Raw genomic sequence first — 25785 nt, 5'->3', positions numbered from 1 at the left:
TATTAAATCTTAATTTACTATCTCACAATTCATAGAATTCCATGGTTTTGGTGTTGACCACAAGATAAAAGCATTTTCCTTCTGGGCTTGATCTAAACTATAAAGTAAAATCGAAYAGTAGTTGTTTCAATACCTCTGCCATTGTTCTAAACTGTCTTTARTAAATGAAGTCTTAAACAAGATTAATTTCTGCTTGTAGCAGTTCTGTTTTCTGTGCTCTTTGGGGAATGTCGTACAGAAATTGTGATTTAATATTTTCCTGCCTTGCTGTTACTAAGGCTTTTCTACAGCATTCTACCCCTTATTTATGTGTTTTCATCCCCCTTGTTCTGCTTTTTCTGCTCTGAATCTTTTTCACTCCTTTCAGCAGTTCTCAGCAACCTCAAGCTGGGGTCAGAAATGACTGGTCTCACTTTGTGCTGCACTCTGTCATTCATCAGATCTCAACTGCTGCTAGTTCTCCACACATCTGATTTAGTTRAAACTCACCTCTTCCTGTCCCAGTTGTGACTAAAAGCAGTTGTAGAGATCAAAGGCCCAGTCTTTTATCTCTCTTTCTAAATCTTAAGCTCTGTTATAACAAATGAATACAAGAAGGTAGTTATTGTGTGACATAGGCTGTARGGGTGGATCTGCTGTTCAAACACCGTGTTTCATGTTGTGGTTTGGCCACAGAAGGAATCGTGTGGAGGGCTAATGTGCCACTGTCTCTGCAGAGTAACAGACTAGCTCGGGATAGTGAATTAACAGAGAGTGACAAGGAGCAACTGCGAGCCATATGTACCCGAGACCCTTTGTCTGAAATCACTGAGCAAGAGAAGGACTTCCTCTGGAGACACAGGTACTGGAAATCAAAAACCAAACAAAAGAAAACCCTTCTTGCCGTGAGTGAACTTCACCCCATTCACTCTGAATTTGTCATGAGTTTTGCTCCCTTTTCTTCCACGTTGGGGAGTTGTTGTTYTAGACAAGGCTTGTAAAGCCTTCTGCATTGTGTGGCTTGGTTATAAGCCCGTGGAGAAAAATAAGTTGTTGAATGAGTTCCCATTTTCTTATTACTGCAATTTTACCTGCATGGTTGGAYCCTGACAGCACCTTCCTGACAAAGGAAGAAAAAGGTGTAAAATTGTGGGGACACAGTTGATGGTYAGCAAAGCAAAAGTGGTTTTTCTATACATGCAACTTCTTCCTCTTTTGCAGACACTATTGTGTGAATACTCCAGAAATTCTACCCAAGTTACTTCTGTCTGTCAAGTGGAATTCTAGAGATGAAGTGGCCCAGGTAACATAAAGCACTGAAGAAGTCTTAAGTATTGAATGTCTTTATATTATTAAGATTATACTATATTTAAAATACTCTATTTTAAAGAAAACTACTGGAAGTTAAAAACATGTTATGTGTGCCTGATCATTGAATGAATTCTGGGAGTTGCCATTAGGATTGACAGATGTCTCTGATCCATAGTTCTTGTTTTTCATTTCAGTTTGGGTCTTAAGATTTCCTCTTGCTGGCATTACTCAAATCCCTCTTATGTTGCCAGCTTGTCAATTACAGTTAAATGTGAGGTTTTGTTTTCATTCTTTTTAGAGGGGATAAAACAACAAAATCAACTGGCAGCTAATASCAGATTGTTGACTGAGATGACCAGCAAGTAAACAGTTCCTACTCAGATGTAGTTTGTATCTGACAATACATTCTAATGGCTGTGTGTTGCAGCTTCTTCCTAAGCAGTGCAAAAGTGTAATGTGCTTGGACTTCTTGCCCACAGATGTACTGTTTGGTAAAAGATTGGCCCTCAATCAAGCCAGAGCAAGCAATGGAGCTCCTGGACTGCAATTACCCAGACCCAATGGTGCGAGCTTTTGCAGTTCGGTGTCTGGAGAAGTCCCTGACAGATGACAAACTGTCTCAGTATCTAATCCAGCTGGTRCAGGTATRCAACATGTCATGGCATGYTTGTTGTCTTGTGTATATTCAAAGRTCACAGAGGCTTAAAATACAATAGAAGTTAAGTTGTTGTGAGAAAGGTCATCAAAAATCTGTTTGCTTTGCAGGTTGTTTAGGAGGAGATGAAATGTTATTTTTTCTGTAGTGCTGTGGTTTTGCTTGTTGGTACTAAATGACAGAATTCTGCAGAGATGCAAAACTGTTCTACCAACTGGAACAGGCAGCTATTTCAGCTGTCCTAACATATGGGRAAGGATAAGCAGAACCATCTTCTCAAAATTTTGAGCAAGTTGAGGCTAAAATATTTGGTAACAGTAAGCAAGCATCAGATGGTAAGTTCCTGAAATAGAGGCAGCCAGTGCACAGTTGGCATATATTGTTTAAAGCCTAACACATGCAAATATTAATACCAAGATCAGTCATTCTAGAAAAAATARTGTAAAACATAGATAGCATTTTCTTTAACTGCCTTTAATCTGTGTATTGTTCATGGAAATAATAACTGCAGCTGATTTTTTTTCTTTTCTCTTTATTCTTAACTAGGTTCTGAAATATGAGCAGTATTTAGATAATCAGCTTGTGAGATTTTTACTCAAGAAGGCACTGACTAATCAAAGGATAGGACATTTCTTCTTTTGGCATTTAAAGTAAGCTTAATGTCACGTTAAGTGGTGGTGGGATTCCTATTGCTTGTATACAAATAGTTGTTCTAAAGGTTTGACAAAAGGAAAACATGACCACTTAAAATAAAGATTGGGTTTATTGGTTAAGAGTCTGAATACATAGTTTGGCCTTGCAGTTTCAAAAGCTGCTTGAYAGTACTTAGACTTGTACTGCTTTTTATCTAATGATTATTTGAMAAACAAGGTAGTCTGAGACTGCCAAAAGCTTCCCGTATTGTCAACTGCCCAATTCCCCATCAGTTTTTTCCAGAAAACTTTACAAATATATGAGGCCTAAAGAAAGCCCCCCAATTCATAAGTTTTGAAAAAGCTTAGTATAAGCTTTAATTTTACTTGTTTATTGAATGCTTATTATAGAGCTTGATAGCTCAGTCTACAACATACTGGGTTATAGCTAGAGCTCACCTAAAAATTCTGTTCTGAGCTGGTGCAATCAGACAGAAATAGAAGCAAGGCATCTTTGTTGTGCTCTCAGTTTTCTACTTGCCTTGGTGTCATCAAGGATAAGGGAGGGGATTGTTTGAGGGGATGTATTTTAGGACTGTATGGAGACGTCACAAGAACAGCTTCATTTTTGGCACCTCKAAGTGGTCTTGTCTCTAAGCTGTAACTGTTCTTCCTCCCTGTCTAGGTCTGAAATGCACAACAAAACTGTCAGTCAGAGGTTTGGTTTGCTTCTGGAGTCCTACTGTCGAGCATGTGGRATGTACCTAAAGCACCTGAGCAGGCAGGTGGAGGCCATGGAGAAGTTGATTAACCTCACAGATATTCTCAAGCAGGAAAAAAAGGATGAGACCCAGAAGGTATCAAAAGCTGTCCTTGTATCAGAATTGGTGCTGTTGAGTCACAACAATTACTTAGAACTGTTCTATTTGATTAACTAGGAAGGTGTTGGTGCTAACTGCAGTAGGCAGTGTGTTGTCCTAGGAGCTGCAATATTTTCTGTGCAGTGCCATTGTCTCGCTCTCAAGGCAATAGAAGGAAAGTTAAAGTTTTCAATCTGTGTAATATGTAGCTGAGCAAAGTTACTTATATTAGAACTGTGCAAATCCATGCTTTAGAATCAAAGCTAAAATCTGGTATCTTCWTTTACTTCAAATAGTCTTCTCAAGWCCTGAATGTGCTTATTTGTCAGGTACAGATGAAGTTTCTTGTTGAACAAATGAGACGGCCAGATTTTATGGATGCCTTGCAAGGATTTATCTCTCCTCTTAATCCTGCACATCAACTGGGAAACCTTCGGTATTGTATCCAATTTTGAAGTTTGTCTAGATTCTTAAGTAAATGTTTAGTAATGGCRAGAATGACAGTGTTGAAGTTGAGTGTTAACTTATTAAATGTTAGTGTCTTTAAAGTTCACTGAATAGAATTTGTAGCAGAGTAATGCTTAGRGTACAGTCATTTCAATCTAATGGTTTAACAAATCAAGGAAYGGACCTGACCTTTAGCTGTTCCTTTAAGGTGGCRGKAACTGCAGCCCTTTTTCCAGTTGTCAGGAGTACATATTGCCAAGGGAATATTTACAATATTCCCTTACAACACAACTCTCCTTGGTCTGAGRAAATGGTTAACGTAGCACTTACTAATTTAAATTTGAGTCTGAAAGTAAAAATGATGGATTGTCAGTCAACTTTGCATCTTTAATTTGGTGCTAGTTCAGAGTTTGAGCAAAGCAGGGAGAACTTAGTACTATTACAGAAACATGGTATAAGAATCAAGTCATGCCTATTTCATAGAAATCTTATCTCTTTTAGGCTTGAGGAGTGCAGGATAATGTCATCTGCAAAAAGGCCGCTGTGGTTGAACTGGGAAAACCCAGATATCATGTCTGAATTGTTATTTCAGAACAATGAGATAATATTTAAAAATGGAGATGGTAAGGAAAGATAAGTTTAATTCAAAAGCTACATATCTGTTTATTTCCTAACATATTATTTAATGGTTATAAAATAGTGGTTAAAAATAAATTTAAACATCATCGGAGCAATGCTCTTTTCCGGAGAAATTAAGATGGACAAATATTTATCTCAGTCAAGTAYAAATTTTATATGTTCTGAGATGCTCAGTCTGCCAAGGTGGAACAATATTTAATATTTGTTCTTCTTATTAGAAAATGTCTTCAAGATATTACAGATATGTAAACTGTGATTCCATTGTCCTGATTTCAGTGTACGCTTTTAAAATTACCACTACAAGTTTATATTCACTTTTCATTGTTTAAAACCTGCTTTTCTCTATTGAGGCAATAAAACCTACACTAAACTATGCAAACCCCATTACCTTTAGATGTATTTAGACATAGTTTTGTGGGGGAAAGGTAAAATAAGATCTCAGTATTCTAGTGTTATGAAATTTGCAATCTTTATGTATTTGACTGTTTCAGATTTGCGTCAGGACATGCTGACACTTCAGATAATTCGAATTATGGAAAACATCTGGCAAAATCAGGGTCTTGATCTTCGGTAAGCATTAAAGTCATTCCCAAGCCATACTGATCTTAACGGTTTTGGCATTGGTTTATTCCCAGAGATTGCTTCGTTTTCCCACAGATAATAAATGAAATGCCATAAATAGACATGTGAGAGCAGCATTTAATTTTTTCAGTTAACTAAACAGGATTTTATAAATAAAAGAACCATATTTGAAAAATACTGAAATCTTGTTCAAGTGGGTCTGAGGGGATTACCTACCAGGAATGGATACAAGCACTAAGGCRAAGTGGCCACATTGTGGCCAATTGATTGTGTCTGTAGGTTTGGCTTTGAATGAGTTGSCAAAGCAGTGATCTTTGTAGTTGGTATCATTGCTTCAGTCCACATGTTAGGTGGACTACCGGTCTACCTGAGCTTCTCCATCTCCACAGAGTCTGTGGATGCCACAGCTTCTGCAGGACATTTGGGATAAACTGTTCTGCTTCTGGAAAACTGAACCTAGACATGTTACACCTTCAAATTGGTGTTTGCTGTGTGGTACATTTTTAGGTGGAGACAGAGGAGCTGCCTCTGTAATCAAGAAACCCCCAGTTTTCATTTCCTTATCTAGACAAAAGGACCCGTTGGTCCATGCTGTCTCTCATGGGTTACGGTTTTGTCTTCAGTGCTGTAATGGGTGGCATAATTGAGAGTTACAATTGCCCATGTCTTACAGAATAGCCAGAAATCTGTAAAAATACATCCTCTGCCACCTCTTGCCACCATTCTCTRTGCAAGGGGAAAAAAACAGAATGAACCTTTTGTCTTTCAGGATGTTGCCTTATGGTTGTTTGTCGATCGGTGACTGTGTGGGACTCATCGAGGTYGTGAGGAGCTCTCACACCATCATGCAGATTCAGTGCAAAGGAGGCTTAAAAGGAGCTCTGCAGTTCAACAGCCATACRTTGCATCAGTGGCTCAAGGACAAGAACAAAGGAGACATGTGAGATTTCCTGTTGCCTGTTTTTCTTGTCCGTAGGCTTCTTTTTGATGGAAACTTGAAGAGACCTAAAGTTCGCCAAGTGGGAGATTATGTCCGTAATTAGTCTGTCTGGTTTTGTATTTTGTTTTCTTTTTTACCTGTTCTTGTTTTTCTGGTAGCTCTTTTGCAAAAGAAAAACATGCCCCTCTGTGTTATGAGAGGATCTGAGGGAAGTGTCTCCTTTTCTGTTGGGACAGGTACGATGCAGCTATTGACTTGTTTACACGTTCTTGTGCTGGCTACTGCGTTGCCACCTTCATCCTGGGCATYGGCGATCGCCACAACAGTAACATCATGGTCAAAGATGATGGGCAAGTAAGAGATGTTTATTAAAACCATACCCTAAGGTCATCCTCCCTTTTGGTCTGAGTTTGTTTTGGAAAAAAAATCTTACCAGAACTAAGTAATAATTTTGCAGTGACTTCATTTAAACCAGGAATTGCTAATCTTAAACCTTTCTGTCTTTCTAAGCTGTTTCACATTGACTTTGGGCACTTCCTCGATCATAAGAAGAAAAAATTTGGTTACAAAAGAGAGCGTGTGCCATTTGTCTTAACRCAAGACTTCTTAATAGTGATTAGTAAAGGAGCCCAAGAATGTACCAAAACAAGGGAGTTTGAAAGGTGAGCCTTCTTTTAAACATTTAATCTCCGGAGTGTTTTGTACCTAAAATGCACTTTTACTACTGGTGACCTTTAATAATTAGACCTTTTAACTGAAAAATAGTATTTTAATTGGCTTGCAGTGGGTATGTTCTAATTCTTCAGCTGAAGATCAGCCATGCATTTATATATCAGTGGGTAATCTTAGTGCTTACATGACCTTTGGTCCATGAAATCCCACTTGAGATTTGCAGGGTCAAGCATACATGTGAATAAAGATGGTAATTTTTTAAACATCTGAAATTTCTTTGACTTAGCATTTAAAGTGCTCTTGAGATTGCAGACTRCAAGTATTGAGAATTCTTTAATGTTGAGCGTTGTGAGCATCAGAGCCTTKCTGGTAATTCAGCCATACTTCTCTCTTCTACAGCTGCTCTGATATCAGCTCTTCAACTGGCCTGTATAGCTTGTGACAATGGCCAGAATCTGCTGAGAAAGAACTTTAAAAATAGTAACAGTAAAGAGAGAAATCTGTTGCTGTAGTAATTTTTAATATCTCTTTCCACTGATCCAGTCTTTGAGAGGTTTCAGTTTTAATCTTAATTTCATTATGTTGGGACAAGGGAAGACATATGTTGAATTATAGTGTTTGTCTGAAAACTGCAGTGGAGCTTTTTTGAATTATTTTCCCTTGACCTGGGTATTTTTTATCTGGTGTGATGTAGCAAATACCCCTGTTTTCAATGCATTCTTYAGAGTATCCAAGGAGCAACAGCTACTGCCCTCATAAAACTACAGAAAATGCAACTCTGATGATAACCAGGAAAGCATTGTTCGCAGCAGTGTATCAGGAAATAGGCTTTGAAATCTGAAATGTCAGCAGCAGTGACTAAAATGATCCTGTGAGCTCACATAAATTTGTATTGAACAGTTGCATCAACTGCAGGTGAGGTTTAAGACTAGAAAGCCTGTCTTCAGTTTGGATGTTGGGTTTGTCTGCCCGCTTTTAATTCTTACACAAATGAAGATAAACTAAGTAGGAAAATGAGTGTATCTTCTCAGCAACATTATGGTGTTCTTACTAGACTAAGACTGTCCACTTTTTGAGTGTCTGATTACTTGTAAAAGTGTTTTGGAGGTGAAGCAGTAATATGAATCCAGCAGGGMAATACACTGATATTTTTTCCCCTGGTCTCTTCCAGGTTTCAGGAGATGTGTTATAAGGCTTACCTAGCAATTCGGCAGCATGCCAATCTCTTCATCAATCTTTTCTCCATGATGCTTGGCTCAGGAATGCCAGAACTGCAGTCCTTTGATGATATTGCATACATTCGAAAGACCCTTGCATTGGACAAAACTGAGCAGGAGGCTCTTGAGTACTTCATGAAGCAAATGAACGATGCTCACCATGGTGGCTGGACAACAAAAATGGACTGGATCTTCCACACAATAAAGCAGCATGCTTTGAACTGAACAGACAGCAAAGAAAACAAGAACTGATACCCCGCTTTGTGGGTACTGCACTGTTAATACCCATTAGCAGCAAAGACTGGTTGCATAGGAATTGCACAAACCATGAACAACATTAGAATTTATGGCAAGAGAAGAGATGAATTGTCCAGACAACTGTTGGAAAAAGACATGAAACAGGGTTTCAGATAGCACTAAAATKATACACTTCGAATATTAAGCTTTAGTATGATGTGTGCAGAGAGACCWCGACAAATTAGAGAGATGGGCAATCACCAAGTGAATGAGGTTTAACAAGGGCACGTGCCAGATTCTGCACCTGGAACGGGGCACTCCTGGTTGTGTGCACAGACTGGGGAATGAGAGGCTGGAGAGCARCRCTGTGGGGAGGGCCCTGGGGGTTCTGGTCTGTGGCAAGTTGAACATGAGTTGGCAGTGCCCTGCAGCCAGGAGGAMCACCCGTGTCCTGGGGGGCATCAGGCACAGAATTGCCAGCCAGGCAAGGGAGGGGGTTGTCCCACTCTGCTTTGCACTGGGGAAGCCTCGCCTTGAATATTGTGTGCAGTTTTAGATGCCACAATACAAAAAAAAAAAAAAATTAAGCTATCAGAGAGTGTCCAAAGGAGGGCCACAAGGATGGTGAAGGGTCTGGAGGGGAAGCTGTGTGAGAAGTAGCTGAGGTCACTTGGTCTGGTCAACTTGGAGGAAGAGGAGACTGAGGTCAGACCTCATCAGGGTCTGCAGCTCCCTCACAAGGGAAGTAGAGGGGCAAGTACCAATCTCTGCTCTCTGGTGACAGTGACAGGACTTGAGGGAATGGCATGAAGCGAGTCAGGGGAGGTTTAGGTTGGATATCAGGGAAAGGTTCTTCACCCAGAGGGTGGTTGAGCACAGTCACAGCCCCAAGCCTGACAGAGTTCCAGAAGTGTTTGGACAATGCTCTCAGGCACATGGTGSGATTCCTGGGGTGTCCTGTGCAGGGCTGAGAGTTGKATGCAATGATCATTGTGGGTCCCTTCCAACTCAGCATATTCTATGATTTGATGATTYATGTTATGCCTTAAGCTCAGAAAGGTAAATTTGGAAGAATGTTTCCTTTTCTCATTTGATAGGATAAACTAGAAGGAAAAAGAAAATAATGCTAGCATGACCATAAGAGTCCATCATGTATTACCTTAGATCTGGTACAGCAGGTAGAGACTATGCTGGCTTGTGAAGAGTGGACAGAGAATTCAAGTGATAGCAAATACTTAAATGCAGCGTAGTTTAAAGGGAAGGAGTTTGAAGCTCAAAGATCYAAAAACAATAGTGAGAGGGCAGTGCCTTTTAAATGTGCTCAGAGGCATCAACATTTGCGGGGTTTGGGTGACCCTTCGATTTCTGGGTCCGTCATCTGCACGGTTTCTGAAAGCAGTAGGAAATTGGCCCACTCAGTATGGTGTTTCTTTTGCTCAGTATTTCTAGGGGTGCAATTYATATTTTCACAAAGAAACTCCCTATCATCCCCAAAAACTGACTAACCTGGAAATTGAATGGTCAGAATTGGGTTTAGTGCAACRGAGAGCTGTAGTGTTCATCTTAGGTTTGCTTTAATCTAACTTGAACTGAATAGATTTTTTTCATACATGTTTTCCAGAACCTAAAGAAAGGTGAGTTATTAAAATTATTGAAAGATTATTTTTTTATAAAGGCTATTTATATAATAGGAACTATTATTAATATATATTCTTTATTTACCTGATTTGTCCAATATTAACTCTCTTAATTTTGCAACCCAGTTCTATCTGTCCAAGACTCCCGTTTTCATTAACGTCACTGAAGGTGACCAGACATACTCCTAGGACCAAATTCAGCCCTAGTGAAAGAGGACACAAGTACCAGTGAAGTAGTGGGGATATACCCACTAAAGCCAGAGGTGAACTTGGCCTAAGTCTCTAAAAATATTTTGGGAATCACTCTTCTGAAATGTATCACATTACTGAAGTGATATGCTKGCTATTCCAAGAACGTTCATTTAAACCCTCAAATTTTGGGTCTATCATTTCTCCTCTTTCTTCCTCCTTTGGAAGTGGTTGTTGAATCCAGTAAGATACATCAGAAATAGCAATTTAGATTTTCAATATGATCAATATTAAGCAGTTCAACAGACAGATATGTTGGCTAGCTCAAAGCATGTGGAGTTACCAAACATTTTATAGCTTTGTCTGTTTTGTGCGTGTGTGTACTATATATTTGTAAATCTAGTTGTTGTCCTTTAACACAATTACTGTGTGTGCAATKAAATTGGCACCATGTTTTGAAACTGTTCAAAGTACTGAGGATTTCAGATTGCSCTTATGCACAACTTCAGGTAGGACTGTTTTTCTAATTCCTAAAGAGGTTTTTTTAAATTAGTGAAGCCCATTATAGTTCTGTGGGTGATGTTCACCCTGACATTTTAAACTTGCTAGATTGGCAGCACTTGAATTCCAGAGGTTTGGGGCTTTCGGGGGTTCAGCTTGTTCACTTGCAAACACGCACCGAGGTGCCACTCAGAAAGTGCAATACCACRTGTAATATAAAATATGCTGGCAGTTGGTGTTAGATTAGAAAATAAGCATATAAATAAACTGTACTTTGTGCAGGCTGTGCTGATGAGGTAATGAATGGTTGGCTTCATTTAGCAAATTGTAATATATTAAAAATGTGCAATCAATCACGTTATGAAAGACTTGGGGGATTGTAAAGCCAAGGCTTCGGTGTTTCGAGAYACTTTCAAAGTCAGGATCCTGCAGTTGATTACTGTGCACATGGATACTTGATGTGGGGGAAAACCTGGTTTTGGGAAAACTACAGAAGCTCCAAGAATAGTATGGGAAATGTGAAGTTTTATTTCCTTAGTTCTACTAAATATTTTGGAGTAATCTAATAGACTTCCCATTGCTTTTTTTTATTGACTGTTACATATTCCTTYTTGTTCATATGAATATTTTAACTCCTGCTGAGCTTGGTTGTACTTTCTAGAGCAAAGTTACCCCTGTATCTATTACTTTGCAGACAACACAAATGGTTTAGCTCTTACAACATGGGTGAGTTTCAGTTTAGTTCACAAAATCTGAAACCCTGTTGGCTGTAATTCTTAATTTAATTGAGTAAAACTTTTGCACAAACATCACATTAGGTGCTATATTATCYGTATTTATCTGGTGTTGAAACAATTCTTTACCTCGTTTATCTAAGAAATGGTCAGCCTTTTCCAGCCTGGATGAAAAGATTAACTCAAATTTATTGGATGTTATGACCCTGARTTTGTTTTGTATTTTGCCCCTTCCTAATCCTTCTGTAAATATGAGTATCAATGTCTTTCTGTTCAAGCACAGTGTTCTGCACCCTTTTTCCCCAGACAGAGGTATGAGGAATCAGGCTCTGTTTCCAAAAGTTACTGCAATTAAATGTTGTGCAGAAACTATAGAAGTTATTATGAGAATCAAATCGTAAAAGAGAGGAAACTTCAGATTTGTGCAGACATTATACAGTTCAAAGTAATTATAGCCTTTAAACAAAATTTTTTTAAAAGTAGAAGCTCATGGGCTTTAAGCAGTTCTTTGCATAACCAGGATGGRCATTTGAAAAACATTCTGCCTKTGTTTYRCAAAAAACAAAAATCCTTTTCTCARCTTCAAAGTATTGAACCCTAATTACTGYATCCTGTCACGGCAGTTCTGTGCTGATGTAACTTACTGAGRATAGTGGAGGCACTGTTTGCTTACCCTGGTGCCAATGAGAGGATGTCATCTGCTCTCAGTATCAGAAATAAGATCTGCTTGCAGACCATGAATGCACTTAGTAACTGAGTCCTAGATTTTTATAAAAATAGCTTGGAATTTGGCTTATTTTTAACTATTCCCACTTCACRGAGATTTGAAGATGCTCCCTTTGTTTTGGGAATCAGCTACAGAAAACACTAAAGTCGTTTATTTTGAGCTTGAATTGAATCAGGACACCTTGCTCTTGCAGACCTTCCTTGTAAGGCTCCCAGAGCAAGGAGCCCAGGTTGGGCTGCGTTTTTTATCACAAAGCATTAGAAAATGGTGTTTTAGTGAAATAACCTTTAAAACCAGTAACTTCTCCAACTGTGAAACTGCGTTTGATTTAATGACAGAACAGGCTGCTGCTGAGTAGTTTTACTTAGAATTACATTCATTGCTTTCCTGAAGATAGCAGAAAAAGTACCTGTACTGACTTTATATATGCATACTTCTCTGTCTGAAAGGGTGCACTAGTAGTTTTTTCATAGGTGAAACAGATTTTCAATATAAGTTTTAAAATATTTTTAAAAGGCATTTAAATAAAAGTAAAACTGTAAGTGGTTTGGCATCTTGGGGACAAGATAGGAGCCTGCATATTAAGGACAATGTAGAAATTACCAGGTTTGTAAGAACTTTATATGTGATGACCCTGCTCTTGGTGGTTTGGCGAGTTGTTTGTGCATTTTTATTCCAGCTTTCCTTTTTATGTAAAGTATTAAATGCCCTTCAGTGGTCAGTAGCCCATGTATGTTGACAATTTGAAGGTATTTTCTTTGCTTTGTCATTATATAACTGGCATGTTCCAACGTCTGTTCTTAACAGTAATTATGAATTCTTMCTGTTTTGCATGTCTGTACAGGTTGCAGACCTGGGCTGGACCCATTCAAAAAACAAATATCAGAAAAGCCACTTGAAATTAATATTTTTGTTGATGTCTTTGGCATCTTGAAAATACTTCAAGTTAATGAAAATGGTGTGGTATTACAGAAAGAATTGTAACTTGCTGCTTCTAGGATTWTTTTTTCAACTTTTTTCTCTTGTTTTTGTCCTACTTGAATGGAAGAACCACACTTGTTTTTTAAAACTACTATATAGCTGTGGATGTTGTCGCAGATTGTTGAATCCCAATTTAATTTTGCAATACATGTTTCATACAAATAATGAATTTGCATCTTTTTATTCTGTGCTGAAAGTTGTCTCAGTTTAGGTAAGGCTCTATCTGTCCAAAATGATGTGTAGCTCACCACCCCTGCAGCTGGTGTTGGTTTGGGGTTTTTCTTTGTTTAGTTTTACCTTTTTTTTACATCTGTGTTAATGAAGGGCTATACAAGTTCTCGGTTTGCATACACTAACCAAACCTACAGGTGCTCTGCTCTTTGAGAAATACTGATTTYACTTTATGCTGATGCAACACAGACTTTATCAGAATCGCTCTGGATTCACAATAGCTTCTGAAATCAGAATTAAGCTATATGTATATCAATGTTCTAGATTATTTATTCCTATGATTCAGTATGAAAGGTTCTCATAAGGAGAGGAATGTTTACTAGCAGCCCAGTTAAACACTTAGTAATCATACTTTGAAATGATCTTTATTAACAAAGTAGCCTTTTCAGCTCTGCAAAAGTACCGTAATCTTGTCTGCAGYTTGTTTCATTCTTGAGACTTCCAATATTTTTGTTGCTTGCTAGCTTAAATGTTTCCTCTTCCTACTCTTTTGTAGCATACAGACTTGTTGAACTCACACTCAGGAAAAATAATTATTCTTCATTTGCCATACAGTGTTCTGGACTTCTGAGCTTTATGGGATAGACTCTGAGAAGTCTGAGGTCTTGCTGTGTTAGTTCTCCTGACTCTTAAGCCAGAGGTGAATCCCTCTGTCTCTTCTCTTCTCTCTCCAACACCCCTCTGGGACATGCCCAGAGCATAAGAACATCATAAAATATTTGTTAGAGAAGATCAATTGAAGCAATGTTCTGCCTGTACTTTRAAGTAAGTGTCCCCACTGGTTTGTGTAAGTGTGTTTTAAGTGTCCTTACTGTCACTTCTGTATGTGATGCAATATTCCTGTGGCAGATGGAAGGCAAAAAATACACTATTCTGTCTTGATTCTCCTTGAAATTCTGGTGCCTGATTCCCAGTAGTTATTAAACTGCTTCAGGAACCATTCAGTTCAGTGTAACTGCATCAATTTTGTTAGGGCCCTGTTCCAGTAATATAATTAATCACAGCTAAACCTGACTTAATTGTATTGTTGAAGTTACTGAAAGCCTAATTCAGGCAGAAGCTGTTTATTTCAAGGATCTTTATCTGTTGTAGTTTAGTTAATCCTTGTGAGCCAAAATACAGAYATTCATAGTTRGAATCTTATTCTGCCWTGTTTCTTTAACTACTTTTAATCTRTTTTGAGGCTTTATTAATAATGTTYTGTATCCTGAAATGTCAACTTMCCCAGGCTGTCCAAAGTTGTCCTACTGTTTCATTTGGGGCTGGGAAAAGGAATGGATCAATCCTCTTGTCTTATGGCAGCTGTGGTCCAAATTCTTCATTTCTCTTGTGAGGATAAATGTCCAACTCACCATCTGGGAGTAACATCCTTTCTCTTTGTCCCCTCACATCTCTTCAAGTTTTAACTGTGAATATCCACTACACTATCAAAATCTACTTCCCTGGTGGAGAAAAGGGTTTAAAATATATGTGGCTGCAGTCTGATGTCCTGGATTCTTGGGCTTGAAATTTTGAATGTGCTGTCATTGTAAATGGCAACACAATTACAGAATTTTCACAGAATTGTTGAGGTTGGCAGAGATCTTTGGAGATCATTTAGCCCAGACATGCTGTTCAAAGCAGGGTCAGCAACAGAACAGGATGCCCAGGACATTGTCCAGCTGGCTTTAGAGTCTGTCTGAGGAAGAGGACTCCTCAGTCAATTTTTTTTTTTTCATTTTTATATGAAATATCTTCTGTTTCATTGCCTGATACCCTTTCAGTGGGCAGCACTGAGAAAAGCCTTGCCTGTCTTTACTCCCCTCTGTCACATATTTATGTACATTGACAAACCCCCTCTGAGCTTTCTCTTTGACCAGGATGACAATCCTGGCTCTCCCAGCCTCCTCTCCTGTCCTTTACCTTTACAGCCCTTCATGGACCCATCCCAGTATGTTCACATCAGGTTCATACTGGGAGCCCAGTGCTCCAGCTGTGGCCTCACCAGTGCTGAGCAGAGGGGCAGAGTGAAGGCTCTCCTCCCTTAACCTGCTCTTCCTAAGGCAGCCCTGTTGGCATTTTGGGTAAATAGAGCCCAGGAGGGTGTCACCTCTTGATGCTTCTGTGTAACTTCATGGAAACTGGGAGTGGTTACACRTCTGCATCAGAGGGAGAGTATAAACACCCACCAGTGCTTCAAAAGCCTTTTAAAAATGAGACAATTACCATTGGAATAACCACTACTGGGGCAGGGGGGGATATTGCCGTGTGTGTCATTCTGTGATAAAGGTCTGTGGTAAAGTAGGTAGAAAGCAAGACATTTTTAGTAATAATGGGCCAAAAAGTATCTAAGATGCAGCAAGATGCATGCGTTGTCTTACTGAGAATAGTCTTGCAGTATTTTAAATAAAAATAAGTAAAACCACAACCCCCTTTTTAACCCTTCTGCTGTGCTACTCCAGTAACAAAAGTTTGGCCTATGATACTTATTGTAGTTTCATGTTCATGGGAAACTGTAAAAAGTCTGCTTTTTATTTATCTTCGCGGTCTGTATCATGCTGTTTATTAAAACAAACTACTTTTGTTTGGTTTTTATCACACTTTTGAGTGTTAATGTACATACTAACAACTAAATTAAAATGATATGGTTGGTACACTTGTGAATTCTGATGTGAGAMTTTAAGGCATATTCAGTCTTGGTGTGTGATTTGGTGTTGCAGCTCGGAAAGGCTAGAAAAAATGAGATGGAAATTGCATACCTCAATTTGGGGAAAAAAAATAGAATTTGCATTATTTATRGGTGAAAAGTCCAAGATGCATATATAACATTTGTTCTTGTAAATGCTGATCCTCAAAATAAGTAATTTTATTTTAGTTTAAGACTTGGGCTGTAAAAAGCTCTGACAAGAGAGATGATGTTATTTAAATGTTTTACCTGGATGGTTTACAGTCATTGCTAAATCAATCTTGTTTAGAAAAATATGCTTCATGCTTTCATTACCAAAATCACATTTTATAAAAACAAGGTTATATTTYTGTATTCAATACTAATTTTGAAAGAGTGAGGAGCATACTTGGAGAAATTACTCACTGGAAGTATAAGAGCATGAGGCTGCAAAGGAATTCCTTYTGTAGACATGTTGGCCTAGTTTGGATTCCAGTTTGCTAACAAACTGGGAGGGATTTGAGTTCTCTTGCTGAGGATTTCACTTTTTTGGAGGGATGAAGGAAGCGTCAGGGTGTTTAATCAGGCCCTTTCAACTCACTTSTCTCCAGTAAGCTCTAAACTTTGTACTCAAACTTTGTAGTCAATTCTCTTTCAGGACACACTGCTCAGCTTTGAGAAGGGCTGTGTCCCAGAAGGTGCTCAGTCTGTGCTGCATCAACTCCATTACAAAAGATCATCATCATCCTTACATTTATTTTGAAGCTCCAGTGGAGCTCTGATCTGCGAAGAGTTATTCCAGATATGGCTGGGGACTTGGAAATGGCCACTTCAGTAACCTGTACTAACAGGTTAAACTTGTGTTTGTTACAGGTAAGGTGAGTTTTACCTTTTCTGGTAATTATGAAATGGCTGTGAGTGGCTACAACCGTGTGCTAATTGCACAGGAAAAGGGAATCATCAGCTCTCATTCAAATACCAATTTTAGACTTGACTGCCATTAGCAGGGTGTGATTTTTGTGGTAGTTCTAAGTCTAAATGTGAAAAAAATTACAGAAAATTTGAAAAATAATGCTGGTGAAACAGAAGAAAGATTTGTAATGTGGGCAGTTTGCTTTAGCATGGTAATCTGAGTGAGCCCTCCTGATTTTATCAGAAATCAGTCTGTTTTTTGGCCTGCCTTGAAAAGACTCAATCTAAAGTCTGAATCCCTGTAACAAAAGAACCTGATGCCAGAGAAGATATCACAAGTAAACTCCTACATGTTTTATACACTAACAAATCTACCTGCAGTGAAGGATGTCCTTGGGAGCTATGCTAATTGCTTTCACTGAAGAAAGGTTTTAGTCCATTCTTACTTTGGTCAGGATACATCCCCACTAATTGAAATGAGCATTATCTATACTGCCCATTTAAACAAGAATGTGAATTTAAACAAGAATATGAATATCACATGGAAATTTTCTGTATTTCCAGGCAGAATTGGTTCTGTGTGATTAAAACCTCGCCCAGAGCTCTCTGAACATCCCAAGCACATGGAACTTTAGAAAACAAGACTCATTTAGGCTTTTCTGTCTAAAGCATTGATAGCTCTGTTTGATGCATGTGGCTTTGAACTGGATGTGCGGCTTCAAAGGAGATCCTCCTCAGATGTTTTYCTTTCACTTAAAGCCTTGTCTTTTTATCTGTGATGTTGGGCCGTGCTGCTTTGGGTGGAGAAGAAATCAGTCAAAAGGTACAGAAGATGCTTTGGTCCCCCTGAGTTTGCTTCACGAGCAGGACCGAATTCAAAGCAAAGGCTTGGGCTTGGGTTTTGGTGTTGGTTTTTTTTTGTTGGTTTTTTTTTTTTTTTTTTTTTTCCCTTTCCCTTGGCAAAGCAAAGTATGGGCTTTAATCTCATCACTGCCCTCCTGTGGGAACTGGGGAAACTGCTTTTCTGGAATACTTGTGGAAAACATTTTGGTGAATAGAGGGAGAAATGTGTGGGCACCCACCCATTTGTGTGGCTGTAGCCAATTTATAAATGCTGTGCTGGGGAAACCTCAGCAATCGTGGCTGGAATAAAAAACAGAGAAAAAACTCAACTGGAATACCAGGATCTTCTTTGATTATTAACTCATCTCAGGAGATCATAGATACACAATTTATTTAATTTCTGAGGGCTCAGCAATATGCCAGCAAAAGGAAACTTTTAGTTCTGTTTTGGTRAAACTTCTTGTGTTTTAGTTTACACTCCCATTGCTCCTCATGCTGTTGCTGGGGACTACCAAAAAGAATCTGGCACTGTTTTTTGGCCCCTGCATTTAAAATATTTATGTGCATTGATGAGATGCCCTGTCAGTYTTTTCTTCTCCAGCCTAAGCAGTCCAAGCTCCCAAGAGGTGGGATCTCTCTCACAAGAGATGCTCCAGACTCCAAATCACATTTGTGCCCCCGCTGGACCCTCTCCACTAGCTGCTTGCCTTTCTTATACGTATATATTTCTTTCTTGCCCTGTATATATTTATAATACCCTTTATAGTGATTCTCCTATACATTAGGTCTAAGGGACAGCTTAAAAAAATAAAACAAAACACAAAAATTAAAGTTGAGCCTTAATGAAGTTCCAGCTACCCCAGCACCCTACCACTTACATTTTATTTGAACAGGGATGTGCTGACGCTGCTCTGAAGCAGGCTTACACGGTGCCAAGGCTTGTGAGGGAAAGGTGCTCTGTGCCGGCGGTGTCGGTACAGATAATGATTAATTAAAGGTTGATGATAATTATAAATTACAGGTTGATGTAGGCCCCTGGCCGTTGCYATGGCGGCAGCGGGGTGCAGAGGCAGCCTGGGCCGGCAGGGGGCGCTGCGGGCGGCGGCCGCKGGTCCTTTCCCGCCCCTCGGGCCGGGCCCGCGCTGAGCGGGGCGGGCGGAGCGGCCGTGCCGGGCCCGGGAGCGGCGGAGCGGCGCTGGCGGCCCGCAGGTGAGTCCCGGGGAGCCGCGGGGCGGGATCCGCCCGAACCCCGGCCCCGCCGGGAACTGAGCTGAGCTGTGACTCACGGCCTGGCCCGCGGCTCTCCCSGTGCGGCCCTGGGCCCGGCCCTGTCCCGGGGTCGCGGCCTCGCCCCTTCCCGCGGCTGCCGAGCGGTGCCTTTGCCGCGCTCCCGCCCGAGCTTTCCCGTGCGGCCTCAGCACGTCCCGGGGCCGATCGGGATCCCGTTTCTCGGGGCCCGGGAAAGCGCTGCAATAGAACAGCCCGCCTTGCTGCCCCGCGGTCCGGGCCGTGGAGAAAAAGATTGAGCTTTCCAGCCGCATTACCTGGGGTGACTTGCGGTGTCAGGGCGCTGTAGGTTCTTCCCTTGCAGCCACAGAAAAAGCGAGGGCACTGATACTTCTACATCATGATATAATGTTAAAATCAATGATTTCTCCATCCGTTKAAGTAAAATTTTAGTTCAGGAAATACTTAATCTCGTGATAACATAGCTGATTTGATCAAGGCCCTTTTTCCCCTCCTTTCACCTCCRGTGCATGGCACTGACTTGAGAAATCATGGGCTCGCAAGTGCTCTGCAATTATGGCAACCGACATCACTTTCCTTGTTTGCAACATTTTCTTCTTTAAGACCGYTTGTCCTATAAATAGCTTTTGTTTTGTTTCCAAATATTTTTCTGCTCTTAGGAGCTGCCAAGTGCAGCAAAAGCYTACTAACTTGAGACTAAAAAAGAAATATGCCAGTGCATCCGCCTTACTAATTTTGATGCTCTAAAGCAAAATTAATATCAACTTCTTATGTTGCTTTCCTGCTTCAGTTTCCATAGATTCATTGTTTGTAGTACTTGTATCACTTGTATCTGATTCTCTGGGGTTTTTTATTTTGTGCTAAAGTTTTAAGTGATTTAAGATGCTGTTGTTCCATAGGTGAAAGTCTTCTTGAGCTGATGCATTCACTGTGTTTGGAAGCTGTACAGCCATCATCTTCTTAGCTGCTCTGCTTCCTGATACTGAAGAGTCTAGGAATTTTGGTAAGAGAGCATGCCTTTGTTAGTATTTTAATCATTAAAATTTGTTTCTGAAGGGCTCTGCCTGAGAATCCTGTCTCTGACAGGAAAAAGGGTGCTGGAGAGCAGGCTTGTAGATGATCTTGAATGCTGGCSTACCTGGAGTTCTGACCTGTGTCTWTATGGTGAACCTTCTTTTATTCTAGGGCAGGAATGTGAAACTGGACTTGAGCACTTATTTGCACTTAATGGGTTTTTAACTGTATCAAAATGGGCTGGGAGGCAAGAAGGGGGAAAAAACTGTTGTATTTAATATGCAGATTTTCAAAATGCTTGTGTTGTTCAATAAGGTCTTGAAAGATAAACTAGATACAAGTAAGCCTAATTCTTTAATGTTTTTACTTTACAGTTAATTTAGACTGTTCAAAATGAATGAACATCCTAAAAAGAGGAAAAGGAAGACTCTGCATCCTTCTCGTTACTCAGGTTAGTCTAGAGCTTGAGTTATGTACACTGTAGTAAATTAATCTTTTTTTCTCAGAATAATAACTTTACAAGAAGGGACCACATGTGCCAATASATGGAAAAGCAGTGACATAAAGGGTGGGATAAGAAGTCTTGACTTGAATGGGCAGCACCCACTCTTCGGGCTCCCTTGTTAGGCCACTTTGAGCCAACGCACCTGACCATAAAGGTGATTCTGCTTCCACAGAGGGGAGGAATTCTGTAAAAGTTGGGGTGGGGGCATCCAGAAGTGTTCATGAACTATGCACTTGTCATTGTCCTCAGTGAGAGCAGAGACCTGACACTCCAGACATCAGGGCAGCAGCTGGAGGGTATAAATCCCAACAGGAATGTTGTCAGGTCAGCACAGAATTCTCCCGAAACARCAAGCAAAAATGTGAAGAGAATTTTGATGAGCATGAAATACATCTGTAGCTACAACCAGACACTAGTATTCAAACTTTTTTTGTTGATGTTTTGKTTTAGATTCTTCAGGTGCAAGCAGATACATAGACAACAGTGGAATTTTTTCTGACCACTGCTATAGTGTCTGTTCCATGAGACAGCCGGATACAAACAGAGGTAAGACTATGTTTTGGGGTCTTGTTCTGCAGTTCTTTAATGYGTCATGTTCCTATTCATAGAAGCAAATAGAACATACGATATATACCAGGTGATTTCTGAGCATCACTGTGATCTGATGGGCCTCAGACCAGTGAAAGGTTGTGTAATTGTTACAATTGAAGTACAGTTTACAAAGTAGAAACAATGATAACAAAAAGATCCTTCTATTTTACATTTATAATGRTGATTACATTGTTTCAAATACTCACTACCTAAGTAACAAAGTTGGTGAGTTCAGATGAAATGTACCAGCAATTCCATTGACATGTACCTGGGGAAACAAAATGCCGTTTTATAAAATATCCAGTAGAGGGTGGAAATTTAGCAGAGCAACTGYGGTGGTGGATTTTTAGTTTATATATTTTTCTTTTCACTTTAATAACTTAACCAACAATGCTGCAGAAGCCTTAGAAGGAATTACRTTTTAAAATGCAGTGTCCAGAAGTATTTAATTCTTTTAAGTTATGTCTCTTAAATGTAGCATTTCATTTAGGGATTTTAGTTTTTTTCACTATRATCAGCTTACTATCTTCTTCTGAAAACTTAAAGATAGAGCTAGTACTTTTKGAATTCTTTTGTTAAATAATTTTTGAGGTGTTTATTGTTACACTCTTTAATAACAGTTATGATGTGCTTAGTATGCAGACACATTTATGCAACTAGAATAAATAAATAGTAAATAAGATCTGTGACTAAATCAAGGAATCAGGATGATGCTRGTATGGACTAATGGTGACAAGGAAATGCTTCCCTTACCTTTGCAGGCAGATTCCACAGTCCTGTGCAGAGCCTGGACACAGATGATGATGGCAGTCCAGTGCATGCCGGGAGCTCTCACTGGAGTGGGGCACATTCAAATRCTGGGATGCACTGTACAGACCCCAAAAGGAAAGACAAAGGTAAAGGTCAGTGTGTTTGCAGCTGAGGTGCTGGCAGGCTGGAGAGTATAGTTGCTGGCTTTTCATGTAACTTCCTTGCTTTGACAGAAGAGGTGAAGGATTTATAGTTTCTGGTATTGCTTTGTTAGCTGAAAATACAGTGTAGTCTGGCAGGGGAAAAATAACTGATTTTTTCATTTGAAAGCTGCTGCAGCTGACTGAAAAGTTAAAAATGGGCCCTGGTGCTTTGTAGTGGGTTTTTTTCAACCTTTTATTATGCATTTCCTGCAGAWTGTATTTATGTATTTCCTGCAGATAAAGGTACGAACAATGGAATGTGCAGAGACTTATGTGACTCACCTATATTCAGTGACAGCCCCACAGAAGAAGAGAAACCCCTAGATATCCAAACTGTAGAGATTTCTACAACAGAAGTGAATGCTGTAGAAGTTCATGATATAGAAACACARACTGTGTCACCTGAGAAGCTGGAAGCTGAGGACCTGGAGGAAATCCCTCTGGAAACCTGTAAAATGTTTGAGAAGAATCAGGCTTTGAATATCACAGCTCAACAGAAATGGCCCTTGCTGAGAGCCAACAGCAGTGGCTTGTACAAGTGTGAGCTCTGTGAGTTCAACAGCAAGTACTTCTCTGATCTAAAGCAGCACATGATCCTGAAGCATAAGACATGTACAGACACTCATGTCTGTAAAGTTTGTAAAGAAAGCTTCTCCAGCAAAGTGCAGCTCATTGAACATGTAAAACTACATGAGGAGGATCCGTAYATCTGTAAATACTGCGATTACAAAACGGTGATATTTGAGAATCTGAGTCAGCACATAGCAGACACTCACTTCAATGATCACCTTTACTGGTGTGAGCAGTGTGATGTGCAGTTCTCCTCCAGCAGTGAGCTGTACCTGCACTTYCAGGAGCACAGCTGTGATGAGCAGTACCTGTGTCAGTTCTGTGAGCATGAGACAAAYGATCCCGAGGATCTGCACAGCCACGTGGTGAACGAGCACGCSTGCCGGCTCATCGAGCTGAGCGACAGCTACAACAACAAGGAGCGTGGCCAGTACAGCCTCATCAACAAAATCAGTTTTGACAAATGCAAAAACTTCTTTGTGTGCCAGGTGTGCGGCTTTAGGAGCAGGCTGCATACAAATGTCAACAGGCATGTAGCTATTGAGCACACCAAAATATTCCCTCATGTTTGTGATGACTGTGGGAAGGGATTTTCAGGTATGTTGGAATATTGCAAGCACCTRAGCTCTCATTTATCTGAAGGGATTTATTTGTGTCAATACTGTGAATATTCAACGGGACAGATTGAAGACCTTAAAACTCATTTGGATTTCAGGCATTCAGCAGATTTGCCTCATAAATGTACTGATTGTTTAATGAGGTTTGGGAATGAAAAAGATCTTTTAAGTCATCTTCAGATACATGAGACAGTGTGATTTGCTTTCTTTCCTTGTAATCAATTTGTCAGAATTTGAGTTAATTTCCAGTCACCGAAATGTGATATTAAATACAATTTTAACAGCAATTGTACATTTCTAATGTTTTYGTCTTTATATCARCATGTAYAGCACTTGATGTTGTGAATTTCCYTGTCTAGGGGCTTCAGTAGGAATAATCACATTTAGAGTGYAGTGGATCAGATTTCRSGGGGAGGGACAGTGGGAGTAATTGCATGTTGTGATACAAGTTCTGATGGTCWTCCTGCTCTCTCATGTCTAGTGCACAGGACCAGCTCTGCTCAGTTTAAAAAGGCACAAAAACAAAGCACATAGCTAGTTCCATACTTTAATAACCCAGTACTGGTCTCTGTTCCACATCCAGCTTATGTTACCCTGTGTGGCAGCTGGTCATTGCGCTGGTGTTTAGCAGTAGCACTGGCCTGCCAAAGAGAAGGGTATTCCAAAAATTTCCAGGCATGGGCATCTCCAAATTCAGCCCTCATTTCCCACCTCGTGGTCCTGATAAGCTTTTAAAATTGTCCTGTTCTTCTCTTGTGGTACCTTCTGACCTCACTGTTCACTTTGTTCCATTTTTGAGTCCAGTCTGTGGGACTGTCCAACACATGTATAACACACTCGCACACATGTACTACACAACTCATACATGTTATTCCTTTATTTACCTTCAGTTGTCTTAATGCACTGAGGAGACACACGTTGCTTGTGTTTAGATTAGATCATGTTCTAAAGAGGGATTGCAAAAGGAATTTGCTGAGAATGTGCAAAGTGAATTTCTTACATAAAATCCTAATTTAGCTCTCACTGAAATTATGCATGTCACCAACCTCTGACTAGAGCAAACTTCTAGTAGCGCATATTAYTGTAGTTATTCTGTATATTTATAATTAGCTTTCTTTCACTAGTAACTTGAGGAATGTTATTTTAACTCTGTAAATTTTAAACTTTTATATACTGGCTTAAAACACTGGTACAGTACAAAATCTTTACTAATCACTCTCAAATTATTTAATACATTTGTTTATTTTATATGTAACACTGTCCTGCCATTATAATCATTGGAACTGAATTTTTACAGTTCATTCTGTAGCTGTATTTTTGAGTGGATATTTGGACAGATAAAAACAAGAATGTGGTCACGTAGATTATGCTACATATCAGGGTGGAAATACCCATAAATTACTGGTGAAGTTTACATTTCTTTCTTTGATTGTAAATTTTTAATGTCAAATTGTCTAATGCAAGCTTTRTACAGAGAGAATTAATGTATCAAAGAGTTATTGATCAGTAAGATTTGGTGTTAATCAGCTTCAAGGTGTACAAGGGTCTTTGGATTTGATTTTTAAAGCTAAGGATAAAACTTGGCTGAATGTWATCAATCAATGGAAGTTCTGATTTCCAGAGAAGCATTTCTGGAAAGTCTATGAGCCAATTAGTGTATATTTCGTTGTAGGAAGCAAGACCATTTCTGTCACTTTGAGGTGCTGATTTWCTACTAAGTCTTGTGTTTTATCATTGAAAAGGGCAACCTSAGGGTGTCCTGCTGTATTTTATCAGTCCCTTSTATTGAGAATGACAGTATCTGTGGTAGAATTGCTTATTTCCTTTTATAAACGTATTATTCTGGCTGACTTTAAATGGTAGCAATAATATAGTTAACAAAACACTAAGAAGAATTATTTTATATATGGAAAGTTATTTTGGTCGTATATCTGAAAGGGGGATTGCTGGTTATCTGAAAACTCTTCTCTGGCTGATGGCACAGAGGTGAATTGGCACAGCTGAGCTCTGGAGTTAAAGCTGCTCTGGGAAGAGACAAGAAGTGGAAAAAAGGCTTTTAGAAAACCCCAAAAATAAATAAGGGGACTTAAGAAGTGTGTATATTTGTGTAGACCAACATTGTGTCCCCAGCATTCCAAGCAGAAGCTATGCAAAATCATGTGATTGATTTTGTATTTGGGCAAAATCTGTATTTGATTCTTTGCTTTTCAGATTTTTGAACCCTTAGGTTCAATGCGTGACTCAATTTTAGGGGTGTTTTCCAGTCTTAACAAATAATGTGTTTCAGGTTCCTGGATTATGTTTCTTATTGAGCAAAAGAACTTTTTCTATGTGAGAGACTGTTGACTTCAAAACGAATTTTACATCCCACAAAATTACTGCAAGAATTTATAATGCAGCGGATTAGTAATCCTCAAATAATGCGTTCTATAGAATGTTGTCACCGATTTTCATTGTGGCTGTGATGCTCCTGTATCAAGTGCATGAGGTGTCGGTGCTGTTTCGCTCCCGAGAGCTCGGTCACTGTCYCTTTTCCACACGGTGATGAAAGGCGCTGCCATGGCCTCATCCCGGCTGATGATGGCGGCGCTTCCCGCCTCTCCCGGCTCCATTTCGCGACCGCCCGCGCTCAAGATGGCGGCGCCGCCCTCAGCCCGCACTGAACATGGCGCTGCCCGGGCGCCGCGGAGCCTCCCGGGGTCACGGGAGGCGGAAAG

The 25785-nt window shown here is 39.8% G+C and overlaps 2 protein-coding genes across 8 annotated transcripts in view; both read left to right on the top strand.

Moving 5' to 3' along the window:
• The window catches only part of PIK3CA (phosphatidylinositol-4,5-bisphosphate 3-kinase catalytic subunit alpha), a 36731-nt gene extending 24952 nt beyond the window's left edge, over positions 1–11779 (top strand). For all 5 annotated transcript variants that reach the window (XM_057379711.1, XM_057379713.1, XM_057379708.1 and 2 more), the window contains 12 exons: positions 717–841; positions 1201–1282; positions 1770–1934; positions 2492–2595; positions 3263–3434; positions 3767–3873; positions 4386–4507; positions 5015–5093; positions 5875–6045; positions 6282–6399; positions 6556–6707; positions 7889–11779. In XM_057379711.1, coding sequence (XP_057235694.1) covers positions 717–841; positions 1201–1282; positions 1770–1934; positions 2492–2595; positions 3263–3434; positions 3767–3873; positions 4386–4507; positions 5015–5093; positions 5875–6045; positions 6282–6399; positions 6556–6707; positions 7889–8159 — 1668 coding nt within the window. In that variant the 3' untranslated portion in view covers positions 8160–11779. The remainder of the gene's footprint in view (positions 1–716; positions 842–1200; positions 1283–1769; positions 1935–2491; positions 2596–3262; positions 3435–3766; positions 3874–4385; positions 4508–5014; positions 5094–5874; positions 6046–6281; positions 6400–6555; positions 6708–7888) is intronic.
• A 6917-nt stretch (positions 11780–18696) lies between these two features.
• Positions 18697–25719, top strand: ZNF639 (zinc finger protein 639). Of its 3 annotated transcripts, none has more exons than XM_057379684.1 (6): positions 18697–18779; positions 19718–19821; positions 20207–20283; positions 20788–20883; positions 21690–21830; positions 22119–25719. In XM_057379684.1, exons 3-6 carry the CDS (start codon positions 20226–20228, stop codon positions 23264–23266), a joined length of 1443 nt encoding a protein of 480 aa, XP_057235667.1. In that variant the 5' UTR covers positions 18697–18779; positions 19718–19821; positions 20207–20225; the 3' UTR covers positions 23267–25719. The 3 variants fall into 3 exon arrangements, with proteins under 3 accessions (XP_057235667.1, XP_057235668.1, XP_057235666.1); XM_057379685.1 differs by having other exon boundaries at positions 18698–18779; positions 21690–21824; XM_057379683.1 differs by lacking the exons at positions 18697–18779; positions 19718–19821 and having other exon boundaries at positions 20190–20283.
• Positions 25720–25785: the final 66 nt, after the last annotated feature.

The sequence above is a fragment of the Malurus melanocephalus genome, unplaced genomic scaffold (genome assembly GCF_030028575.1).
Source record: "Malurus melanocephalus ecotype Western Australia unplaced genomic scaffold, MMel_1.1 scaffold_417, whole genome shotgun sequence".
In the NCBI taxonomy this organism is placed as follows: Eukaryota; Metazoa; Chordata; class Aves; order Passeriformes; family Maluridae; genus Malurus; species Malurus melanocephalus.
This window is presented reverse-complemented; position numbering and strand designations above follow the sequence as displayed.